Source organism: Belonocnema kinseyi, chromosome 10, assembly GCF_010883055.1.
Source record: "Belonocnema kinseyi isolate 2016_QV_RU_SX_M_011 chromosome 10, B_treatae_v1, whole genome shotgun sequence".
In the NCBI taxonomy this organism is placed as follows: domain Eukaryota; kingdom Metazoa; phylum Arthropoda; class Insecta; order Hymenoptera; family Cynipidae; genus Belonocnema; species Belonocnema kinseyi.
The window spans coordinates 64,497,363-64,507,586 of NC_046666.1; the positions used below are offsets into that span (position 1 = coordinate 64,497,363).

A 10,224-nucleotide genomic window follows, 5' to 3' on the forward strand; every position below is an offset into this window, starting at 1 on the left:
CGATTGATTTTCATCGAAGTCGCAACGTCATCATTACGCGTGAGTTTGATATCTGTCATCAATTGGAAAATGATTGTTCTCACCAGAGCGTGACTTGCCGCCCACCGCTCTCGGGCCTTTTATCGGATTACTAAAGTGACCAACTCCTGTCAAGATGTTTGCAGCATCAGGATTGATCGTTCGTTTGAGAGTTAAGTCAATTGTAGAAGGCAAAAAAAATATCCATTTGTGCGCTTTACTCCAAAGGTACCGCGAGCAAAATGAGAAGCGAGAGAAGAATCGTTCAGTTTCAATTTCATCAAATTACTGGCGTACAAAACTAACCATTGGACATAATTTGGTTGATTAAAAGTGAACAAAATTTGACACGTCAAAAACGGAGTCAATATATAACTCCATGTCGCTGATATAAATACTTCGAGAAAGACGCAAGTAATTGTGAACAAATTGAAGGCACATCATGCAATATAGAGCTGTCTTCCGGCGCTGACCACATTTTGCAAGGCAGAAGATAATATATAGATAATATATAGCTAAACGTGAATACGTTTACAGCGATTGAAACGCTTTTCATTGAGAAAGCAATTGGCTGAGCCACTTGATAAAACCTATGCCTGGACCACAACTTCAATCAAACCTGCCGATTCGATGAATTTCCCGAGAGCCTTGAAGTAAGCTAAGAAATGGTTCAAACTTCCTAGGTTTATAAAAAGGCAATAAAATGCAAGAACTGCAGCCTTTTGAATCTGCATCGCGATTTTTGCAACCCCTAAATCGTAGGTGACAATGATTACCTCCTGATTACACTGTGCTGCAATATCTTTAGCGCGGTCCATTGTTTCGTGAACCATTGCGTTTGACGTAGGTGACGAATTTAATGGTGGTAGATAATATACAACTTGACGTTGACTGTCGTCAATGAATGTTTGAGAGTTGAAACATAATAACATCAACTTCGGCTTGTAGAATGAAAGTGAAATTGCTCACACAGCATCTCCAGTAACAGTCATTTCCTTTTCAATTTCGCAATCACGAAGAAAACTTTTTATATCCTCTGTCGTCAGTAAAGGTCACGTTTGTCGTTAACTTTTTAAAGTATGGCTGAATATCTGTTCTTATCATCTGAAAACGATGTCTTTTTCGGAGGGGTTGTCCCGAGGAGTCACAATTAGTGTTTCGCAAAATAGAAGGTAACAAGTTTTCGAACGCGTCAGATTCGTTTGACGTTACATGACGAGAAATACTGAATTGGTAAATAATACCGACCGTATGAGAAAGCGTATCTTTACCACTAGCCGTATCAGCAAACCGATTAAAATGTTTGAAAGTGAAGTTAGTGCAGAGACCGAATGCTGGGTTAATACCTGACGGAATAAATTATTTCACTGCAGATAGAATGTATTCTTACAAGATCATCCTCAGAATCTTGCCGACGACTATCTGGACCTTGTACAATCTTGCTAACGAAAGACAATAACTCCTTTGGAATGTTACATTCGCCTTTAGGAACATCGCCCAATGACAAGTTTTCATTAGGCAACTTTTAACCATCAATAGAAGTTATTACATTTCGTAGATAATAGGCTGCGTTATTTAACTTGCTTTCTTCATTTTTCTCAATTTCAGCCATTGCACTAGCTAACTGATTAACATTAAGATCTCTTTTATAAACAATTTTTTCCCATTTTGTTCCATTGACTGTTCAAGAATGACCTCATCTCAAAAGGCATTGAAAATTTTTGTTTCCAAGTTGCTACCTATAAAATTTTTTAATATTTCGTTTGAAACCTTCTTCCCCTGAAACTCTTGTAACAGGGCCCTGTACCATTCGAACAATTCTGACAAGTAGAGGACTTTTCCGTTTTCAATTATTTCTCGTCGTATTGTAACGGATAGTGAATCGAAAGCTTCTTTGTGTAGTTGTCGACTACTGTGCCAAGGCCCACTTCCAGGTTGTTCATTCGCAATTTTAATACTTTTTCTTTTATATATCAAAAGACACGTTGGGTGATAAGGAACTTTGACACTATTTTCTAGTTTCGACAGTAACGCCGTGTCATTTAAAGTAGTGGCCGCTTGTCTTAATTTTTGAATACTTTCAACACACTTTGTAACGGAAGCACATGCCTTTTGGTTACCGACGTTCTTTCGAACAGTGTTGCATATGACGCATGTTTCTCGTCTTGACTTACTCGAAGAAACCGCCGATGCCTTTTCCTGTAATAACGATGACTGTTGCATTAACGACGGTTTTACTTCATGTGACGTCGAAGAAGTCTCTGCTTCAATAATCGGTCGTTTAGAAGTGGAGGTTGTGTTTGAATCCTAAAAATGCAAATAGATTGATTAAACTCTTACGAGTATAATGTACTTTGATAGAAATTACGAAACGTTCTAAACTTTACCGTAATTAATTATTGTTTATTTTTAATATATGTTTGAAAAGGAAACTGCAATAAAAACTTTGAAATTAAAATTAAATTTTGAGAATAACATTGAATTTGAGAAATAAAAAACTAAATTTCCAATTGTTCATGCTTTTCAAATAACGCTTAAATAACTACAGAACCGTAATGTTGAATCGACGTCGATTCAACATTACTGTTCTGCAGGGGTTGGAACTTTAAAACGAAAATTTGAATTAGAATTTAAAAATGGATCTTTGAAATTCTTACTTCAAAAATAGAATAATAACATAAATCTCGAAAAATAACACGCGGAAAAAATTTCCTTAAATGAAATGTTGAAATTTATACCCGAAAAATTAAACTTTGAAATTAATTTTTAGGCAATAAACTTGGAAGTTAAAATTATAGAAATAAAACTGTGAAATAAAAATTTTATAACTAAATTTTCTGGTGTAACTTGAGATGAAAAATCGACTTGAACCGTACAAAGAAATGATTTAAAAAAAATTGTTTGAATATAACTTTACATCTACTCCGAATAAATTTTTGATCTAATTTCGGAAACAATACATTGAAAATATAACTCAGAATTAATCAAAAGTGGGAAATGATACTTGGAAAATAATTTCATGCAATAGAAAATTTTAATATTAAATTTCACATATTGTAATTATAAAAGAGAATGTAATGAAATTTAATTTCTGTATTGATATTTTGTAATTACTCAATAAACATGGTGATTCCGTATTTCTGCATTCCTCTACGCGATATTCATATTTACCTTCTGAATAGAGCCGCAACAATCACCAACACCTACAGATTCAGAAAGAGGTACACGACATTTTTCTTTCTGGTTATTTAATTCACTTCCTGGATTATTAGTGCTTTGCATTTCAGGCATAGCATTTCTCTTTTTAGCGTTATCATCATTCTATAAGAAATTGAATAAAAATGTACCTGAAGTTTTTACTGTACCTTAAGTTTCAGGATACAGACCAAGTTCAGGGTAATGCCGCTGTCTTTTCTCTTTCTCTCTCTAATTCCATTGTAATCCTTTTCTACACTGAGAAAAAAGTACTCTTGATTGAAAAGTGTCGGTGCTCTTAATTTCGCGTTATAAATACAATAATTTATGTCAATAGTCCAATAAATATTGCTTTGAGTGAAATAATTCGAGTTTTTGAATAAAGAATACAGTACTCTAGATTAAAATATTGACGAATATGTATATGAAGCTCAAGCATATAAAGCTAAGAATAAGAAATGAAGATTTATTTTAAGAAAATTTTGTATTTAAAGCGTTAAACATACTTTTGAATTAATCAATTACCTTTTTAATTTCTAGAGAACATTATTACCACGGAACACAGATACTTTCGATTTGATAATATCTATTGCAGTTACAATGAATGGTGCTTTCGAATACGATAAAATGCATAAACTATCAGATCTACCCCATCTGTGACATAAACGAAGAAAAATAAATTTAGAGTCATCTGTATATTCTATTATCTGATTAAGGTTTGCATTTCTTTCTAAGGTAACATTTTTCGCTAAAAAGAAAAATCTTGCCGTGTGAAACATAACTGCACATGTTAAATTAATATATTTTCGAATCATCCAACAAATTTTGAAGAGCATCAAATTAAGCTGCAAGGAAGAAACAAATACTTTGATCACATAATTTTTTTGATACATTCAAAACATTAAAAAATAATGATTGGAATTTAAAATAATAATAACTTAAAAAAATGTATTTCTGAATCAGAAATTTTGTTCAAAAATGTGCATCGTATGAAAAAAACTACAAAAAATGTTCTCAACAATCGAATTCTTATTTGACAGAAAAATTAAAAAGAAGCTTCAAAGTAAATTAGTACTGATAAAAATCATGCAAAGTGTGTTTAAAAAATGTTATTAGGCCCGGAGAAAATTTAGGGAAAAATTTCTTTTTCCGTTCGAGGAGCACGTGGCTTTCAATTTACTTGTTTATAAAATTTTAATAAAATTATTGTTATTTGAAATTCAAGAAATAGTCTTAATAAATATATTTGATTATTGTGTTTTTAATCAATCAATAAATAATATTTATTTTAAAAAACAACATTTTTTTCAATTGCTATAATTCAGGAATTGCATAATTCGAAAATTTTTAACGGATATTTTATTATTCAGCAATTTTACATAGTCGGAAATTCTGTTTTTCGGGATCTTTAAGCATCTCGTTCGTCATTGTAAATTAAATTATTAATAATATATACAAAGAATAAACATCTGAAGAAAATGTACAAAAATTTTCTTAAGCACTGCTAACTAATTAAATTTTGAAATCATGCATCTTTAAAGTTCTAGTTTTTTTAAACAATTGGAGTAGTAAAACAAAATAGAAAAATTAATTCAAAAATTTAAAGAACTATACATATTTGCAAATGTATGGTAGTCAATTTGATCAAAATCACAGTTTTTCATCAATAAAGCATAATAAATATGGTGGTATTATTTATTGTTATTTAACTGAATATTAATATAATGTACTATATTAATACATTAATGTCTATTTTTAATCAGTAATTACATTTTGCAATTATTAATTTAATAATAATTTTTAATGTAGATTATTCGTATCGAAAAATGAAGTGACATTTATTAATTCACTCACAGAAAAAACTTCAGTTAAATTTTGTTGCACGTAAAATTACCTGCTGTTAAAGTTTACATGCTATTTGGCGAAAGTTTAACCTACGGTGGAATAAAAGCTGTCGTCTGCTACGGCTTCCTTAGAAGCAACGAAAAACAGAAAAGTCTGAATGAGTTCGAGATATTCATCGGGGCACCAGATTTAAGACAATCACAGAAAAAACAAAACTTAAAAATTGTTGCAAGCAAGACTTGCAACTGTTAAAATTTCAACATATTTTGGAAAAAGTTTCACCGAGGTTAGGAGCATAATTTTGATCTCGTCTACTGCGTTACGCTGAAGTGAACAAATTTTGCTAAAACATATAGAACCAGCAACAGAAAAAAGGCAAAAAATTGTTATTACTCATATATCTCTTAAGAAACAAATTTCATTATTGTAGACAAATTAGAACTTATTTAATACCATTTAGCAAAAAGCGCAAAAACAACTGACGGGTGGGAATCCCCGTTTCTCTCCAATTTAATAAAGTTAAACGACGATAGATAGCGCTGGCGTTTTAATTCTCACTACACCTCGAATAAAACTGGAGCGATTACAAGGTGAAAGATTATCCAGGCAAGGTTAAGAATCGGAAATTATCTTCGATTCATGTAAAGTTTATCTGGCAAGGTTAATTTCTGTTGTGGTGAATCTTTCACCTGGAATCGATGAAACTTTCTCTGTCATTTTTTCTGTGCTGTTTATCTCTCATTCTACTTTATATCTACAAGTTTGAAATATAATAAAATTATTTTTGAAATGTACATAAATGTTATTATGCCTGATTATACTTCTATTTACAAAGAGAAAAGTTTTAAAAAATGACCAAGAGGCAAGCTGTTAAAATTTTTCCTTTCTTGAGAAAAAGTGTCAACAAAAATTATGATTAATTACGATTATGGAAATAAATGAATCGGAAAGTATGTGCATGATAGTTATTTACCAATAGTTTTACTATTTTGTGAAAAAAAAATTTATCGTCGCGGGAGCATTATAAATTATTATTTTATTTGAATTAAAAAAATAAGAAACAATAGCATATGCTTTTGAATGGATTATATATGAATTTGACCAAGCGTAAAAGCACTGTTTGATGCTTCAAACCAAAATTTCTTTGATTCAGAAGTATTTTTATCTCAGTGTAATCTCGTTGACAATGAAATTTAAAAAAGAGGACAGCTGCATTTCTCAGAACGGAAGACTGTACCAAAATGAGTTGTAATATCAAAAATTTTTACAGTTATTAAAATAAATTTTTTTTTAAGATATCATGACGTGGAAACTCCACGTGGAAAAAATATAACCTAGAAAAATATTTACCTGTATCTTTTCTCGAAACTTGACGAATTCATCTCGAAATTTCCTTTTCAGAACAATTATTTTCCTGCAGCATTGCGGATGTTTGCCGATTGCATTTAGATTTTCACGGCACAATTCTACTTCTCCATGTGCGTGGTTTTGTGACGACGGAAAGCCAAAATTTGGTAGCATTTTGTAAAAGATTCGTCATCAAACTCCGTGACGCCACCATCCCTTTTCCCCCACAGAAAACACTTCTTCATTGCAGGGAATACTTGGACTAAATTATAATGAACTAAAAATCTATGCAATTGCCACGTAAATATCCAATTGAAACTTGTAAAATACGACACTCGAATGCGACAGGCATCGACGCCATTGGCGTCGATCCGTGTCGTCGTCTTGCTGCGCCGCGCGACTTTTTTAAAGCGAGCAACAACTTGTTTGCACCATCGGAGCCGTAACAACCGCTTTGCATAACGATTGAAATTTTACGCTCTTCAGTTCTATGCAAAATTCGTCCATTAACTAGATAGTTGCGAAAAGATCAAAGGTAAGTCACTACTTTGACCTGGCAACTGAGATTCAGAACAAGTTACACTATGGCAAAACAGTGCTATATTGAACCACTGACTGAGTTCTTCATTGAAAAAAAATAATTCTTTAACAAAATGTTTTCAATTTCAAAAAAAATCCATTAACAATTGCTGTTTTGACATTGTTTTTTGAACTTTGTACTAAAATGATTATGAAAACCGTTTAGAGCAGTTGCCAATTAATAACAATACATTTTAAAAAATTTGATTCTTGCATTAGCATTATACATGTCGAATTTTGCAGCGGGATCTCGGACCTAATCGCTTGAAGTATCACAAATTTTATATCAAATAATGTAAGTCAATTTAATATACGTTCGATTCTAACTATTTTCAATGCTAACTTGAATTGTTAACTATTTCAATTTTTATATCCTTTAGTTTACAATGCGTATTTCCAAAATGTTTTACATCGCAATTATAGTATGGATTGCTCAGCTTAGAAAAATGTAGAATTTGAAATTTTGCAGTTAAACAGTTTAATTATTCAATTTAAAAGTGTTTAATTGCTCCATTTTGTAAGTTTTAATTTCATTGTTTGAATGCCAATTTTGTTTTGTTTTGTTTGTTTTGATTACTTTAAACGAAAAATAATCAACCTTGAGAGATGATTTTTAAACTTTCATCATCAAGAAATGACAGCAAATTTTTCCCTCAACTAAAACGGTCTCCCTGATTATAGAAATCTTCAAGAGATCAAACAATTTTACATACATCTCAAATCATTTCGTAAGATTTCAAAAATTTAAAAGATTATTAAGATTTCAAGGAATTTTATAATATTTGAGAATTCAAGAATTTATAAATTTCAGTGAATTTTCACGGACTGCCATAATTTCATGGGATTTCAACAATTTCAAGTGATTTACCAACTTTTACGATATTTAAAGGATTTGAAGGAATTAAAAAAATACCATATATTTCAAGGGATTTTATATAATTTTGTGGATGTAGCGGGATTTGAGAGGTTTGAGAAGAATTCATCATTTTTTAAAGGAATTTTAAAAGATATTATTTATTTCATGATGTTCTATTATGGGATTTTATTCGACTGTTATACGATTTAGCCTTAAAATTGTGAACGGTTTTTAAAGAACTCTTTAGGATTTTAGAAATTTGCAAATGATTTTAAAAACGTTTTCAGGTTATCAATGATATTTAAATGCTTTTATGGATTCCAACACGTTTCTAGAAAACTTCAGGGATTTAAGAGATTTCAATGGATTTCATCCATTTTTCAGGGTTTTCTGAAAGAATGTCAACAGATATTCAAGCGCGTCTGTTGAATTTCGCGCTGGATAATTGGTTACCCCTTGCTTTTTGCTCGGACTAGTATTGGGTCGTTGCCTGAAATTACCGGTAACGGTAGAAATTTTCGGTCAAATAGAGGAAATTCTCCAGTAACGAATGGTAACGAAATTTCTTTTAATTTTAAAGCTAAATTTGAATTGATTATTGTTTTTGCGTTTATTTGATATAATATTCTTAAATATTTGTCAGATTAAATAACTTTTAGGAAAACTTTCACGTTTATAAGTGTTCCTTAACCTCTGCGGTGGGACTTGGTTTTGCTTAAAAATGTATGAGCACATTATTTTTTGCAAAAATATTGTTCCTTTTAATTGTTCACACTTTGTAGATTAAGTAGACAGCAATTTTGTTTGTTACATAAAAAAGTATATGAAAAACATTTCTTGAACATAACGTTTCGAAGGGTGTATAAGCATCATGAAGAATACAAGTATTATTACTATGCTTATTATTAACAAGAAGTTACACATGATATGTTTTCAAATATTTTGGAAAGATATTAGCAAATACGTAATTATCTGTAATAATAAATAAGGGTAAGATAAGAGGGTGGTTTCAGGAAAACATTCTAAGTAGGTATATAATATAAATAAAAATTGAATACTATTGTTTGCAAAAAACCTTTTTTTTATTTCTTTACTAAAGTACTTTTTTTTTATTAAAGTAAACAATAAAAGACGCGTAAGGATATGGAAGACGATAAATGAATACAAAAATTTTCTTGTGAAATAAAGAGTAATTTCCAAAATCAGTGTATTCAAATTACATTCAAATTCAATCTGTTTTAATCCTATATTATTTCTATAGAAACATTTTCTTTGTCTTTGAAAGTACATGCTACATATTTATAAATCAAAGATTTGTGTTAAGGTGTTTATTCTCCATGAAACTTATCAACAAACACGCGGTATTTTGAAATTCACATTCATTAACATTTTAACATACAGATGGCGTCACAATGTGAGCGGTGTTATGCCCGGGGATTTATTCGCGCGCGAAATTCGAGAATGAAGTTCTCCCCAACCGATGTCCGTCGGACTTCGCCGCCGAAAAGAATCGGAGTCCTTGCTGCAAGAAACTAGAGTTCGCCTCGCGTTGTGCTGAAAGTCTTATAAAAGATTCTTTATTTTAACTTTAGAATTAATATTAAATGAGAAGACTGAATTTCAACTATGCGAAATGAAAAATTGTAATTTTTATTCAGAGACTCGACGTTTCGAGAAACTGAGAAAAACAACCGTACTGTTGAAAGATCGAAGATCGAGTGCTGGTTCTCTCTCACGCAGGGGCTGCTGCGGATCCTCGACCCTCCATGAAAAGGGGATTGGGCATTGGGGTTGGGCCTCTTCTTAGTTTCATGCTTTCGTTCGCCTTAGCTTACTTCTAAGTTTCCCTAAACTCCTTATACTTACAATTTATCTACTCGTATTTTCTAAATTATTTTCTACACTTTTAATATTGAAGATCCAGCTATTCTAACTAAAAGTCATTGGTTGCTCACTAAACTTATTTTTTTAGCTGCAGGATTTAGAAATTGAAATTTGAATGCAAATTAATTAATTCAAAGTGAATCGATGCCTTTTGTTACAAAATAGAAGAAATAAAATAATTACTTTACAATTTTAAGTGATTCTAGCCTAAACTCTTAATCCTTTGCAAATATCTAGCCGCTTATTCTTACGGTGATTTTAAATTTGATCTATAAAGGTTATCTAGCTGAAACAATATAATAATAATAATAATAATAATAATAATAATAATAATAATAATACCTAAAAAAGGTGGAAGAGTCTACATCATCGACATTGCTTGCCCACTTAACCGAAATTTTCAGTCAACCTATACAACCAAGATCCATAAGTATAGCGAGTTAAGGCATGAAGTAAAGACCATATGGAGGAATGTGAATCATGCATCCATTCATCCCATT

At 31.2% G+C, this 10,224-nt stretch overlaps 1 protein-coding gene across 1 annotated transcript; it reads right to left on the reverse strand.

The window, feature by feature from the left end:
* Window positions 1-608: 608 nt before the first annotated feature.
* On the reverse strand, window positions 609-6,707 carry LOC117181170. Its single transcript, XM_033373738.1, has 5 exons — window positions 6,409-6,707; window positions 3,190-3,339; window positions 1,789-2,325; window positions 1,409-1,540; window positions 609-959 (listed from the first exon to the last, which is right to left on the reverse strand). Exons 1-5 carry the CDS (start codon window positions 6,577-6,579, stop codon window positions 609-611), a joined length of 1,341 nt encoding a protein of 446 aa, XP_033229629.1. The 5' UTR covers window positions 6,580-6,707.
* Window positions 6,708-10,224: the final 3,517 nt, after the last annotated feature.